General features: G+C 60.9%; 4 protein-coding genes across 5 annotated transcripts; 2 read left to right on the top strand and 2 right to left on the bottom strand.

The window, feature by feature from the left end:
* Positions 1–692: 692 nt before the first annotated feature.
* LOC136375232 (folate receptor alpha-like) lies at positions 693–2,176 on the bottom strand. Its single transcript, XM_066340619.1, has 4 exons — positions 2,012–2,176; positions 1,605–1,793; positions 1,395–1,530; positions 693–1,095 (listed from the first exon to the last, which is right to left on the bottom strand). Exons 1-4 carry the CDS (start codon positions 2,153–2,155, stop codon positions 821–823), a joined length of 744 nt encoding a protein of 247 aa, XP_066196716.1. The 5' UTR covers positions 2,156–2,176; the 3' UTR covers positions 693–820.
* Positions 2,177–3,479: 1,303 nt separating this feature from the next.
* Positions 3,480–5,335, top strand: ANAPC15 (anaphase promoting complex subunit 15). Its single transcript, XM_066340617.1, has 4 exons — positions 3,480–3,678; positions 4,677–4,736; positions 4,819–4,956; positions 5,080–5,335. The coding sequence occupies exons 1-4, from the start codon at positions 3,559–3,561 to the stop codon at positions 5,125–5,127; spliced, it is 366 nt and encodes a 121-aa protein (XP_066196714.1). The 5' UTR covers positions 3,480–3,558; the 3' UTR covers positions 5,128–5,335.
* Positions 5,336–5,592: 257 nt separating this feature from the next.
* Positions 5,593–6,691, bottom strand: LOC136375231 (transmembrane O-methyltransferase homolog). The gene is made up of 3 exons (XM_066340618.1): positions 6,421–6,691; positions 6,139–6,335; positions 5,593–5,913 (listed from the first exon to the last, which is right to left on the bottom strand). The coding sequence occupies exons 1-3, from the start codon at positions 6,680–6,682 to the stop codon at positions 5,593–5,595; spliced, it is 780 nt and encodes a 259-aa protein (XP_066196715.1). The 5' UTR covers positions 6,683–6,691.
* A 1,325-nt stretch (positions 6,692–8,016) lies between these two features.
* Positions 8,017–11,907, top strand: LAMTOR1 (late endosomal/lysosomal adaptor, MAPK and MTOR activator 1). 2 transcript variants are annotated; one of them, XM_066340615.1, is made up of 5 exons: positions 8,018–8,169; positions 9,296–9,441; positions 10,397–10,474; positions 10,911–11,037; positions 11,318–11,907. In XM_066340615.1, the coding sequence occupies exons 1-5, from the start codon at positions 8,128–8,130 to the stop codon at positions 11,408–11,410; spliced, it is 486 nt and encodes a 161-aa protein (XP_066196712.1). In that variant the 5' UTR covers positions 8,018–8,127; the 3' UTR covers positions 11,411–11,907. The 2 variants fall into 2 exon arrangements, with proteins under 2 accessions (XP_066196713.1, XP_066196712.1); XM_066340616.1 differs by lacking the exon at positions 10,397–10,474 and having other exon boundaries at positions 8,017–8,169.
* The last annotated feature ends 926 nt before the right edge of the window (positions 11,908–12,833 follow it).

Below are 12,833 nucleotides of genomic sequence, written 5' to 3'. Positions count from 1 at the left end.
GAGGGGCAGCGGCGCCGGGCGGCGGAGAGCACGGGGAGGATGGGGAGCACCGCGGGGGAAGCACTTGGGGACACCAAGGGAGCACTGGGGGCACCGAGGGGCGTACCGAAGGGAAGGGCGCGGTGGTTTGAAGGCACCGGCGCTGCGAAGGTACAGGGGAGCCGCTGAAGAAGTGGGGGCGCCACCCGGTGTCGCCACCAAAACCGAGGACTTCTCCATGGCCCAGAGATCGGGACGGTGCCACCGCACAGCTAGGGACACGGAGGATGCGGCGAAAGGAACCCCTGGAGCGGGCTCTGGACCAGCAGAACTCCCTCGACAGCCATGCTCCCACCTCAGGGTCCTCGGACACCTCGGGGTGTCCTCCCCTTTTCCCCCATAATTTTCCCAGTCTCAGCCCGTGCACCCCAGGATGTCAGTGGCGCCCGGAGTCCTGGAGCCGTGTCAGATGCCAGGACACATTCAGCTGTCCCATCCCCCTGGGCCTTAGTGGCAGGCAGTCCTGTGGCTTTGCCCGGCACAGGGATTTGGGGGAGGCAGTGCCGGGTAGCCAGGTTGGTCGGCACAAGTGAATGGGAGTGATGTCTGCGTCATCTCCCCACCAGAAGCAGGATCAGACACCCTCAGGTATCTCCCTCAACCATCCCATTGCCCCCCACCAACCCTCAGCCCCACAGCACCCCAACGCCAAGCAAGGCAGGAGCATTTATTCATGAGCCAGGGGGCAACACAACTTGGGGACATCCCATGGGGAGGCACAAGGCAGCCTGGTGAGGCCCCTGACCATCTACTGCCTGCTCCTGCCCGCCGCCCCTCCTGCTCAGAGCAGGGCCAGGAGGGTGAGGGGCAGCAGAGACAGCAGGATGGAGAGCTGGGACTTCGGAGGAGCATTGCCACGGGCGTAGTACTGGGCAACGGCGACATTGGGGTTCCCCTGGGCGGGATCAAACCACATCTGGATGCAGCGACCGCTGCCACGGTGGTGGGACGTGTAGCGGTAGGAGCCAGACCAGATCTGCTCACAGAGTGCAGCCGCCGTGGGGAACACAAACTTGAACTTCTGGCACATGGCACCCCTGGGACACTGGTTGGTGCCTGGGGGCAGGCAGAAGGGTGAAGTGGGTGAAGGGCTCTGGGAAATGGGTGTTGGTGCCCTGCGCATGGGGTGCAGACAGGTCCCACTGGCATTGCTGGGGGAGACAGAGTTGACCTCAAGGCAGCAAAGGGTCTACCACCACATCACCCCACATGCCACGGGGACCCTCACACCCCCTGACCCACTCACAGCCACCAGGGAGGGTGGACACAACCTCCTCTGCAGCGAGACTGAGGGTGACTGAAGACCCACAGGAGGGCTGAGGTATGATGGGGGCTGCCCCGCGACCCACCCTCACCTGTAGTCCAGTTCCAGCCCTTGTGCCAGTTGACCTTGCAGGTGACAGCATCCTGGCAATCCTCCCACCACTGTTCACAGTCCTCCTGGCACAGTGGCACATCCTGGATCCGCTCCTTCCGCCAGCTGGTGTCTGCCTGCAGGACCCCCAGTTCCCTCCAGTTCACCCCAGTGATCCTGGTGGGTGGGTGAGGGTGGGGTCCGCACCTACCTGGTTGATCCACGGCCCCAGGTTGGGAGAACACTCATAGAGACACGTGTCCTGGATGAAGTGGCGCTTGCACTTCTCTGGCATGGCCCCGCAGTGGTCCCAGTTGAAGTTGTACAGGTAGGACTGGTCCTGGTGGGCTTCCATACTGGTGTTGGCAGTGCAGCAGGCGTTGTCTTTCCAGAGGACACACTGCACCGGGGCAGCTGGGGCTCAGCTGGGACCCACCAGGACCCACCAGGGCTCAGCTGGGACCTGCTGTGGGTCCAGGGAAAGCACCACTGCCCATGAGTGGGTGGCACTGGGGACTGGAATTCATGTTGGGGCACAGAGCCCCCCCAAGCCTCCATCCTGGTGGCCCCACAGCAAGTGACACCAGTGGGTGCTGGCGCAGTGGATGAGGACCGTACCTGCCCATAGAGCTGCCCCTCGGGGCCAGGCTCTGTTTTATGGTGCTTGGCGTCCATGCAGACGTTGAGCAGCGAGTCCCCCGTCACTGCTGCGGTGGCAGCTGGCCAGGCCAGCAGTGCCAGCAGAGACAATACCGCTGCCATGGCTCTGCCAGAGGAACAGCAGGTCAGGACGGCAGCGCTGAGAGACGTGGTGACAGCAGGGACAAAGTCCCCCCACGGTGCATGTGGAAGCACGGCAGCACATGGTCACTGCCCGGGACCACCGACAGTGGGGTCAGGCATCTCACCTGGGGGGTGCCAGGGGTCAGGGCTCTTACCTGGGGGGGCAGCTGGGCTCCAGGTGCCGCGGGACAAGCACGGCTCCTCTCAAAGGTTGTGGCGCAGCACAACCCTTGGCCACTGATCACGGGACGCGGGAATGTGGCGGATTGGGCAGCACCGAGGGCAGGGAGGAGACACCGCACCCCGCCCTGGCACCATGCTGTGTCCTGGCTTGACACTCGTGCCTATCATGGGGCCCCCCCAGCCCTGCCTGCAGCTGGAATTCATCCTCCTGGTGCCTGGCTGGGGCCAGCACCAGCCAAAATCCACCGGGGGATGTTTTTCCTTCCCTCCCGTGGGAGGTGGCCTGATTCCCTGACAGCAGCACAAGGGGCAGGGCATGGTCCCCAACAGGACAGGGTGCCTGTGAGTGACCGGGAGCAGCACAGTAGGTAAGAGATGCTGCTGGTGGGGACAGGTAGCCCTGTGTGGTCACAGGTGGCCACAGGGTAGAGACAAGCACCCCTCACTGAATTACGGGTACTCCAGGCGATCACAGATGCCCCATGGAGGAGGGAGCAGATCCCCTGGGGCAGAAGAGTCACCTGTGGCTGGGGAGGGACAGAAACCCTCCAGTGGGAAACATGCCTGGAAGGGGAGGGAAGATACCCTGGAAGTGGCAGATAAGTCCAAGGTGATGGGGTGGTCAGAAATGTCCCGGGGGTCAGATAAGGAGGAGGGGGGAAGACACCCCCAAGTGGGGTCGCAGATACCCCCCTCGCAGATGACAGGTGCCCCAACCCATGGATAACACTATCCCCGAAAGGAGCAGATACCCCATGAGGATCCCACATACCTCCCCACTGGGGTCACTGGTAACCGTGGGTGTCACAAACCCACCATTAGTCGTGTATATACCAAGGGGGGCACAGATACTCTGTGGGGATCACAGACACCCGTTCATTTGGGTCACAGATCCTCCCCACTGGGTGGTCACAGATAACTCAGGATGGTTATATATACCCGGGCTGTCACAGCGGCTCCACACTCGGACGCGCGTGGGGCGCGGCCCCTGGGCTGTCAATCACCCTGGTACCTGTCAATCAAACGGCGCCCTAGGCCACGCCCCCTTCCCCTTGTGGGCCTGGCCCCGCGAGACACAACGGCTCTCGGTGTGCGCATGCTCCGAGCGCGGGAACTGCTTCCGGGTGGGACTGCGCTTCCGGCTCGGCGGCCGGCGCCGGCCTGGGGCTGCTCCCGGTGCTGCTCCCGCCGCTCCCGCCATGTCCACGCTGTTCCCCTCCCTACTGCCCCGCCTCACAGAGTCCCTATGGTTCAACCTCGACCGGCCGTGCGTTGACGAGACCGAGCTGCAGCAGCAGGAGCAGCAGCACCAGGCCTGGGTGGGCACAGGGTAGGGGGAGATGTGGAGCCGCCGGGCCGGGTGTCAGGAGGCCGGGAACGGGTTCGGGGCTGGCGAAGTGCCCCCCGCTCCTTCAGCGGGCACGGCTGGGGTGCTCCTTGCAGCCCGGAAGCAGTGCCCGGGTGGGGGTTCACGATGGTCCCGGCGCACGGGGTTTCTCCGGTGTGTCGCTCCCCACGCGTGTTCACCGACCGTGCCCGTGTTTCGGCGTCAGCTCGGGCAGCGCGGTCTCGTGCCCGTCATCCGTGTGCCACACTGCCTCGGTGCGGGCTGTTACCGGAGCTCTCGTTTACGGTGTGGGGGTTAATTGGTAAGATGCTGCTGAACCGAGGTTCCTGCACCAGCTCCAAATTAATTAATGAACTGATCTCCCGAGGGAGGCGAGGAGCGGTTTGTGATCCTGGTAACTGGCAAACGTGTGCGCTGTGAGCGTGGTTCGGTGCTGCAGTGCCCCCGAGTATGGGGGGGGGAAACATCTATTTGATTACAGTTTCAAGAAATGTCTCAGTAATTAAGTTTTTATAATTAAATAATAAAGTGTAAATCAATTAAAACCCCAGCACTTCCAAGAGGTTCCAAGTCCCCCTGGGTAAGAGGTGCTGACGTATTTTAATTGAGCTTTAATTATCTGCCGTGGTTGTGTTTGTCTGGCTGGTCAGATGTCTCAGATTTGGCTCTTTTTTGATAAAGAAATCCATAAGCTTTGTGATTGAGCTCCTCACGCCACACACGGGGACACCTCGGACCCCCTCAGCCCCAGAGTGGCATTGGGACCACCCTGCCTGGTGCCCGGGTGTTGAGGCAGATGTGAAGCTGCTCTTCCCTGCTGGGCTGGGGGATGCCAGGGAAAGCAGCGGGACTGGGGCTGGAACTGGCGTGGTCAGGACGGACACAAGCCAGCAGCTGAGCCGGGAGGACCTGCTTGCTGGGGTGTCACAGAGCTGTCACCGTGCTCACCCGCCTCTGCCCCTTCCCCAGCTCCAGAGCATCGCTGAGAAGGACAACAACTTGGTGCCCATAGGAAAGCCAGCGTCCGAGGTGGGTGTGTGGGCAGGGAAGTGGGGAATGCCACAGGGCTTGAGGGGCAGATAGCGAGTTGCTGGAGCTGTTGTGTCCACAGCACTATGATGAGGACGAGGAGGAGGATGATGAAGACGACGAAGACAGTGAAGAGGACTCAGAAGATGATGAGGACATGCAGGATATGGACGAGATGAATGATTATAATGAGTCTCCTGACGATGGGGAGATCAATGAGGTAAATAGGATGAGACCCCAAAGCAGGGGATGTGAAGTGTGTGCGACCCTGAGTGTGAGCTGGGGGTGCTGTTTTCTCCTTCACTCCCTCTGGTGTGAGATCTCAAACCTCTTTCTTTCCCAGGTGGACATGGAGGGGACAGAGCAGGATCAGGACCAGTGGATGATCTGATTCTGCCACAACCACAGCTGAAGGCTGGAGGTGAGCCTTTGCCCGCCATGGCCCTGGGGGACAGTTCAGTGAAGATCTCCTTGCCATGGTTGCTGTGTGGGACAGGGGGTTCAGAGGAAAGCCCCCAGGAGAGCCAGAGGGGAGACTGCCAGCTGGCACAATGGAGCTGACACATCTTTTCTAATAAACTCAGTTTTCAAGAAAACAACCCCAGATCTGGTGTCTGAGGCCTCCAGGGCCAGCAGGGGCTGCTCCCCACCATCCCTGGTGTGCCTGGCAGACCTCCCTGTGCACCGCAGGAGCAGCATGGGGAATGAGCCCTGTCATCACCCAGTGTCCCCCACCACAGACCACAGCAGCCAGTGTGTTTCCTCCAGAGCCCTTGTTCAGGCAGAGGCAGGGGTGTGGGGAGCTGGCACTGCCACGGTCCCCGTGGCCACCACAAGGCAGAGGCTTGTTGCCCACTCAGCGGGTGCCGGTGTAGCGGAGCTCGGCGATCCCATCAGGAATGCCGCGGAAATACTCCAGCCTGGCGCGGTGCACCTTGCAGTGGTATTTGCCGCAGGTCTTGGCGTACTGCAGGAAGTGGGGTGCCCCAGGGAAGAGGACATTATCAGCCAGGATGGTGGCCCCCTCAGCCAGCAGCTGGTGGCTCTCCAGCAGCTGTAGGTCCCGCAGGTAGCAGCGTTTCCAGTGATCCATGAAGACCAAGTTGGCGTTCATCAGGCCGTGCTTCTCCCGCAGGCGGGGTATCACCTCCTCCGAGGGGCCCACGATCAGCTCCACCTGTGCTGCAGCACCCTCAGTCGCTGGGGCAGGGTGTCAGGGTGCCCACCCACCTCCCTGCTTCCCAGGACGGTGAGAGGTGCACGTGGGACAGGACCTTTCTCTTCCCACATACACTGCCCAGCAGGTGCTGCAGTCCTTGCCACAGCAGTGAAGGATCCCCACCCGTCCCCTCCCCAGTTTCAGGTGCAGAGCTGGGCTTTATCCCAAAGCCCTGGTGCTCACCGTCTCCTCGCTGAAGCCAGCCAGGCGGATGACCTTCTCGGCCACGGCGGCGTGTCGGGGGTCCCCCTCGATGGTGTAGAGACGGGCCCCTGGGGGCAGCCCTTGTGCCAGCAGCACGGTGCCATAGCCACAGTATGTGCCCAGCTCCAGCACCCGCAGCGGTGCCTGCTCCAACAGCACCCGCTCCACGATCCGCCCTGGCGTGGCACGTGCCTCTCAGCACCCACAAACCTGTGCCACCCCAGCCCCGGGCAGGGCGGAGGTGCCAAGGGTGGCACTCACCTTTGTCGGGCCCCACGCAGCTGAGGTGCTCACAGTGGTAGCACCACTGATCGAAGGTCTGCAGGATGTGGTGGGGGTCCCCAGGGATGGCGTGTGTCAGCAGGTACTGGAAGGCACGCTGCTCCCGCGAGGTGCCGGTGAGCCGGTCCCGCAGCCAGGGCACCAGCACTGCCCGGTACAGCAGCAGCAGGTAGTGCCGGTACCGGATCAGCAGGGTGACAAGGAAGGGCAGGAAGGCCAGGGCAATCGCCGGAGACACCATCACACGCGAGCGAGGCTGTGATTTTTGCATAGTTGCTGAGTTCACTTTGTTAGTGTCCTACTCATCTTGGCAGTTCTGCCAAATGGGAAGTTAGTTCTGCACCTTTGTGTCCACTATCAGTAGCATAATCTTAGGCTTTGAAAATCTCCCCCGTGCTGAGATCGGTGAAGCACTGTGAGCCCTAAACCATAACAAGGCAGATCTGTCCCCTCACAGGGGATGCAGGGATAGGGCATCCTTCCCGGGTGCCAGCCTCACAGCTCCCACTCGTGCCATGAGTTGGCTGTACTGTGCCTTCTCTGATGTACCTTTCCCTGGGCCCCAGTGCTGCTGGGCCTGCAGGGAGAGAATGCCTTTCCCAGGATGCTGTGGAGGTCCCTGTGCTGGAGACTCTGCTGCCAGAGTCCAGAAGATTTGGGTTGGCAGGACTGGCATCCCAGGGGATTGTGCTGCTGAGAGGGGCCTTGTACAACACAACCCCTTGTATCCCCACCTGGGTGCAGTGTTGCTCCTGCACCTCACACCCTGATCCCCACACCATGCTGCCAATACCCTGAGGGCTGATACCCAGCCACAGCGACAGGATAGAGCAATGGGGGTGGCACTTACCTGTCCCCACACTGCAGGCAGGCAGAGGCAGGCAGTCCTTTGTGGAATCCTGCTGCCACTCAGTTATTTATTGATGGTGTCACCTTAGCTGCAGCTGTTATCAGAGCTCCGGTTACCAGCTCAGGGCAGCTGGCAATGGAGACGGGGCCAGGCTGGGGCTGTGAGGTAGTCCTGAGCTGCACAAGGGCCCTGGGGTCCCAGCACTGAGGTGTAGTAGTCAGAGCTGTGGTCTGATTCTGGAGCTAGAGTCCTGTTACTGTGCCCTGAGAACATTGGGTATTGGAAACCCTGTGCAACAGGAGCATGGGGCGCCAGAAGCACTGGGCACTGGGAGGACTGGGAATCGGTGTGCCCTGGGAACACAGTGTGCCCAGGGACCACAGGGGCACTGGGAGCACTGGGTGTCAATGGGATCTGTTGTGGGCCTGCAGGGGACTGCACTGAGACAGAGCAGACACAGCAGCGAGAACATGCTTTCGTTACCGTCCCAAAAAGGGAATTCAGAATTCTCGAGAGCTGTAGTGCCAGGGCTGAAGGGGGAAAAGGAGGAAAAGGAGGGAACTCCTCCCTGCGCTGTTCCCGCCCACACGGGACACGGTTGGTAATGGGCGCCCACAGGGGGGCGCTGCCCTGGAAGGAGACACGTGACCGCGCGCGCAGAGCCGCGTGACAAGGCCCGGCCCGTCCCACGTGACTCCGCCGCGCGCGCCCCCGGCGTCGGGCGCGGCCGTGCGCGTGCGCGCGCGTCTGTTTCCCCGGCGCTCACGTGACCGGGGCGAGTCGGCGATCACGTGACCGCGCGTCGGGCCCGTGCCGGAGCCGGGGCCGCGCTCGCCATGGGCTGCTGCTACAGCAGCGAGGCCGAGGCCTCGGACCAGGTGGGCCTGGCGCCGGGGGGACACGCGGCCCGCGGCGGGGCGGCGCCGGGAGGGGCACGAATCCCCACTCCCGGTTCCCCCGGGGCTGCCCGGCCGCGCTGGGGGCAGGCGGCGCGCGTCCCCGGCGGGGCCCGGCGCTTCCCCGCTCCCGGGCAGTCTGTGGGCGCTGCTCCCGCCTGTCGCCGCCTTCGTGTCACTCGTTCCTCGCGTGTGTCGCGCCGCCTTTGTGTCCCCCGGGGCCCGCGTAGGGGCAGGAGGCGGGGGCTCGGGGGTCGTGCCAGGCCCTTCCCCCGGCCCGCTGCAGGTGGAAGTCCAAGGCCCCAGACGGCCCCGGCGGGAGCAGCGCCAGCTTTTCCTTCTTGGGACAGCGGGAGCGGAGCGCAGCTCAGGGGCCCGGCCAGAACCGGGGCTGTCACCTGTCCCGCGAAACTTCATCCGCGGGTGCGGCGACAGCTCGGCCGTGACAGCCCGTCCCCACTGGTGTCGTGAGAAAGGAAGGAGAAGGGCCTGGGCTAGAGCATCGCAGCAGCGTTTTGCAGCAGGAGGAAGGGGAGAGGAGGCTTCTGGCCGGAGAGGAGCTGGAGATGCCACCGATGGCATGTGTGGAGGAGTGGTTGCACTGCCAGCTCACTGTGGGTCACAGGCTGAGCATCCCTTCAGGACAGGACAGACATGGAAGGGCTTGAGCATGTCCAGAGAAGGGCACAGGGCTGGAGAAGGGGCTGGAGCACCAGCAGCAGCTGGTGAGCCCCCTGCTATGCCAGGGTGGGCCCTCTGAGGTGCCCAGTCAGGGCTGGGGCCACAGTAGGTCCTCTTTAGCTCCAGGGCTTGGTGGAGGTTGCTGGTGGCTGCAGACTCCTGCCCGCAGGATCGGCCACTCCAAATGTGCTGCCTGATTTCAGCCACACTTGCTGCCTTTGTGGGTAGGGGGGGGCTTCAGCTGGGAAAAAGCAGAAGAATTGGGTCAAGAGGCGCCTGGCAGAGCCGAGGCTGGTTTGGCTTACACCGGGATGCACAGGGAGCCCTCCTGGCAGGTGCAGGAAGGGTGAGACTCACATCATCCCGTGGGGTTAATGGTGCTGCTGTGGGGGATCCAGGGCTGATTTTGCTGTTGCCCTTCCCTCAGGAGGAAGAGACCAAGCGGCTGCTGGAGCCGGCGGCCAGCCCACCCAACAAGGTGCTGAACGGAGCGGAGCAGAGCTACCACAACCTGCCGTCGGCCCGCACCGATGAGCAGGCCATGCTGTCCTCCATCCTCGCCAAAACAGCCATGTAAGGCTCAGGCTGTGCCCGTGGGGCAGGCAGCAGCCTCGGGGACCAGCGGTGACCCTGCGTGTGGCACGCAGCTGGGGGCTGCCTGGCCGTGGGCCCCGGTGGTCAGCCAGGTGCTGAGGGGAAAGGGGGGCTGTGGCAGAGCCCTCCGTGTCCCTCTGCCCTCAGACAGTCCCCTCCCTCAGCTTTGAGCGCCATGGGGACACAGAGACAAGGCCCCAGATGTGAGGGAACCCCTTGGCTGCTGGGCTGGAACTAGGGGCAGGGTTTGGATAAGAGAGTGAGTCCACGGGGATGTGGAGAGGGTGGCTGGGGGAGCAGCAGCACCAAATTCCCTTCTGAGGAAGCTTCTCCTCAAGTGCTCAGGAGCGATGTGGGGAGAGGGCTGTGTCTGGCCTGGCTGGGAGGGCTTTGGGATGCTCCTAGGCCCCTCTGCTCCCCTGCCTGGCACTGGGGAGCTGGTGGCCACTGGTGTGTGTCCAACATGCAGGGTCACAGCAGCTCTGAGCCCTGCTCTGCTGTGGGGTGCACACGGTGGGGCTGCAGCTGGGCCCTGGGCAAGTGCCCGGGTTCTCTGTGAGCCCAGGGACTGCTACCGGGGCTCTCACGACATCTTCTGAGCACAACTGTCCTCCCAGAGGTTCCTTTTTTTCTCTGGTGGCTGCATGCCAAGCTCCTCAGAGCTGAGACTATCCCCCAGCTTCCTGCAGCCTCTGCCTGCCTCTGCCCCGGGGCAGCTGTGGGCAAACGGTCCCTGGCTTTTCCTTTCTGGCAAAGAGCCACTGCAGCCTGGCACATTGTGTCCAGCTGGTGGCATCCATTGGGCGAGTTTGGCCTCGGGATGTTTGTTTTAGGGTGCTGGGTTTTGTCTGCCCTGCTCAGAGGATGCTCTGAGTGGGGAAGTCAGGGGGAGCAGTGAGGCTCCAGTGGGAGCCACTGTCTTGTGTCTCTGCAGCAACATCATCGACGTGTCAGCAGCGGATTCCCAGGGCATGGAGCAGCACGAGTACATGGACAGAGCCAGGCAGTACAGGTGGGACCTGTGCCTCTCCCCTGGGGTGCCCACAGTCCCTTCCCAGCCGTGTGTGTCCTTGGCAGGTCCCCGGGGTTTTGGCCTGGGGGAGTGAACTCAGCATGTAGAAGGGCTGCTGTGTCTCAGAGAGCAGGGTGCAGCCTGCACAGGGAGGGCCCATGGCAGTGCAAGCAGCAGAGCCCAGGACAAAGGGCTCCTGTGTTCACCCAGCCCTTGGGGCAGGTGGTGGGGGGCTGGATGTGAGTGCTTCTGCTTGAGAGGTGCCTGTTTGGGAGAGCTGGAAGCTCCCTTATCCTCCTGGTGCAGGGAGTGAAGAGGGCTGGATGCTGTGGGTGCAGCAGCACTCTCCCTTTCTCCCCCTGGGGGTGCAGCTCCCATCTTGTGGGTGTTCCCATGCCTTGGCATGGCTCTGATGTTCGCTGCTGTCCCCTCACAGCACACGCCTGGCCATGCTCAGCAACAACCTGGCACACTGGAAGAAGCTCCCACTGCTGCCATCTCTGACCAACCAACCACACCAAGTGCTCGCCAGCGACCCTGTCCCCTTCGCAGACCTGCAGCAGGTGAGCAGGGCTGGGCTGAGCCCTGAGATGCTCCCCAGAGACACATCCTCATCCTGGAGGAGCAGTGCTGCCCTCCTGGCTTGCCCAGAGCCCTGACACAACTCATTTGAGCTGAGGGCAAAGCCTAAGTCAGGTTTTAGGCCTTGTTAGAGGTGGGGACAAAGCCCAGGAGAGGCTTAGGGACCTGTTAGGGCTGGAGCTGACCACCTGTGACACTTTCTTTGGGATACCCGTGAGGTTCAGTCGCCCTGGTGACACAGCCATGTCCTCGTGCCCGCAGGTGTCCCGGATAGCTGCCTACGCCTTCAGTGCGCTCTCACAGATCCGTGTCGACGCCAAAGAAGAGCTGGTTGTACAGTTTGGCATCCCCTGAGTCTGCCCCCAGCACTGCTGTTTCACGGCTTTGGGTTGTTTTTGGTTTTTTGCCCATTTTTTTTCTCTTTATATCCCTCCCTCCCCATGCTGCTGATACAGAACTTGGACAGATGCCCTGTTTCCTACTAAATGCCAAGGCGCCCGTCACTGGCACGTTGAGCCCACCTGCATTGCTTGAGGCTTTCTCCTCCTCGTGGGTGGGTGTGTGTGGGGAGGAGGCTGTGTCAGCTGGACGCTGCCTTGCACAGGGATGAGCACAAATGGAACAGCTGGTGCAAGGAGGCCCCGGTGTGGCTCAGCCCAGTGTGCCAGGTCACCAGGACAAGTGGGCTTGGGCCAGGCAGATGTGATACTCAGCCTGGGGCCTGGTGGCTCCAACACCATCCCTTCTCCTTTTTATGTGTTTAGGTCTTGATTTTGGTTTTTGTTTTGTTTTGTTTGTTTAAATAACTATTATTTTTTTTTGCCACAGTAGATAAAGCCACGTTGATCCAGTGCCTGTCTCCACTGATCTCTGTTGGACACAGCATGGGCGTGATGGGGGAGCCATGCCCTGGTGGTGGGGGGTACACACGTGTGTCTGTCCCTTGTCACCTCTTTGATCATGTCCCCCACAGGGCCAAGAGGACAAGGGGACAGGGAATGTATTATGGCCCACTTTGAAGGAGAAGGAAGCATCTAAGATTCATGAAGGCTCATGGTTGAAAGGAATGTCAAAACTCAGAGGGTTTGCAGAGAATCAGAAAGTTTTATTAGTAAATTACACAGGTGGCATGGAAATTACAGAGTACCTTTTTATGGCTAGGTTTCCCCATCCTGAAGATGGAGTTCTCATTTTCTATGCAAATTAGTTATCATGCACAGTCTGTTCTTTCAGGTCTTCCTGGAAATGGGTCAGAGGGGTTTTGGGGTCTTTAGTGGTCTTAGTCCCACCCTATAGTCCATGCCCACTTCTTGCCACTCAGTCCTGTGCTTATGCTGCACTGTCTTGTGCTTACCAGCAGGAACTACAAGGATGTGTTTCAGTGCTGCCCTGTCTCACCTTGCCCTCCTTCTTCAGCCACATCTCATTCTTTCTCGTGGCTTATTGGCATCAACAGTTCTTGTTAATTACCAACAGTTCTTGCTTGACTCCACAGCCATCCCATCATCTGTGTTTGAGATATACACATTCACTCTCTTATGTTCTGGGAATAGAATGCTCAGTAAGACTTTGGATTGCAGTTTATAGTGTCATTAGCGAGTGGGCTTCAGTATGCATTAGCCCCTTTTGATTGAGAGCTCAAAGGGTCTCACTTTGGATTGGTTTCTAGAAGGTTGCAAGAAAGTAGGCTTTAGTCATAGTGATTTTCCATCCTGGCCACAGTTTGAGTCGGTTGAAGGTTCAACAACAAAAATACTATCCCACTTGGGTTGTTACT

Source organism: Sylvia atricapilla, chromosome 2 (assembly GCF_009819655.1).
Source record: "Sylvia atricapilla isolate bSylAtr1 chromosome 2, bSylAtr1.pri, whole genome shotgun sequence".
NCBI lineage: Eukaryota > Metazoa > Chordata > Aves > Passeriformes > Sylviidae > Sylvia > Sylvia atricapilla.
This window is presented reverse-complemented; position numbering and strand designations above follow the sequence as displayed.

What these genes read in the sequence shown, in the direction of transcription:
- LOC136375232 (XM_066340619.1), bottom strand. Translation starts at nt 2,155, where the DNA reads ATGGCAGCGGTATTGTCTCTGCTGGCACTGCTGGCCTGGCCAGCTGCC. An exon ending in AGGGGCAGCTCTATGGGCAG is followed by an intron (nt 1,794 to 2,011) that starts GTACGGTCCTCA and finishes GCCCCGGTGCAG; the next exon opens with TGTGTCCTCTGGAAAGACAA. An exon ending in TGGGGCCGTGGATCAACCAG is followed by an intron (nt 1,531 to 1,604) that starts GTAGGTGCGGAC and finishes GGGGTCCTGCAG; the next exon opens with GCAGACACCAGCTGGCGGAA.
- ANAPC15 (XM_066340617.1), top strand. Translation starts at nt 3,559, where the DNA reads ATGTCCACGCTGTTCCCCTCCCTACTGCCCCGCCTCACAGAGTCCCTA. An exon ending in AGCAGCAGCACCAGGCCTGG is followed by an intron (nt 3,679 to 4,676) that starts GTGGGCACAGGG and finishes CCCCTTCCCCAG; the next exon opens with CTCCAGAGCATCGCTGAGAA. An exon ending in TAGGAAAGCCAGCGTCCGAG is followed by an intron (nt 4,737 to 4,818) that starts GTGGGTGTGTGG and finishes TTGTGTCCACAG; the next exon opens with CACTATGATGAGGACGAGGA.
- LOC136375231 (XM_066340618.1), bottom strand. Translation starts at nt 6,682, where the DNA reads ATGGTGTCTCCGGCGATTGCCCTGGCCTTCCTGCCCTTCCTTGTCACC. An exon ending in CTGCGTGGGGCCCGACAAAG is followed by an intron (nt 6,336 to 6,420) that starts GTGAGTGCCACC and finishes GTGCCACGCCAG; the next exon opens with GGCGGATCGTGGAGCGGGTG. An exon ending in CTGGCTTCAGCGAGGAGACG is followed by an intron (nt 5,914 to 6,138) that starts GTGAGCACCAGG and finishes GCTGCAGCACAG; the next exon opens with GTGGAGCTGATCGTGGGCCC.
- LAMTOR1 (XM_066340615.1), top strand. Translation starts at nt 8,128, where the DNA reads ATGGGCTGCTGCTACAGCAGCGAGGCCGAGGCCTCGGACCAG. An exon ending in ATCCTCGCCAAAACAGCCAT is followed by an intron (nt 9,442 to 10,396) that starts GTAAGGCTCAGG and finishes GTGTCTCTGCAG; the next exon opens with CAACATCATCGACGTGTCAG. An exon ending in CCTTCGCAGACCTGCAGCAG is followed by an intron (nt 11,038 to 11,317) that starts GTGAGCAGGGCT and finishes TCGTGCCCGCAG; the next exon opens with GTGTCCCGGATAGCTGCCTA.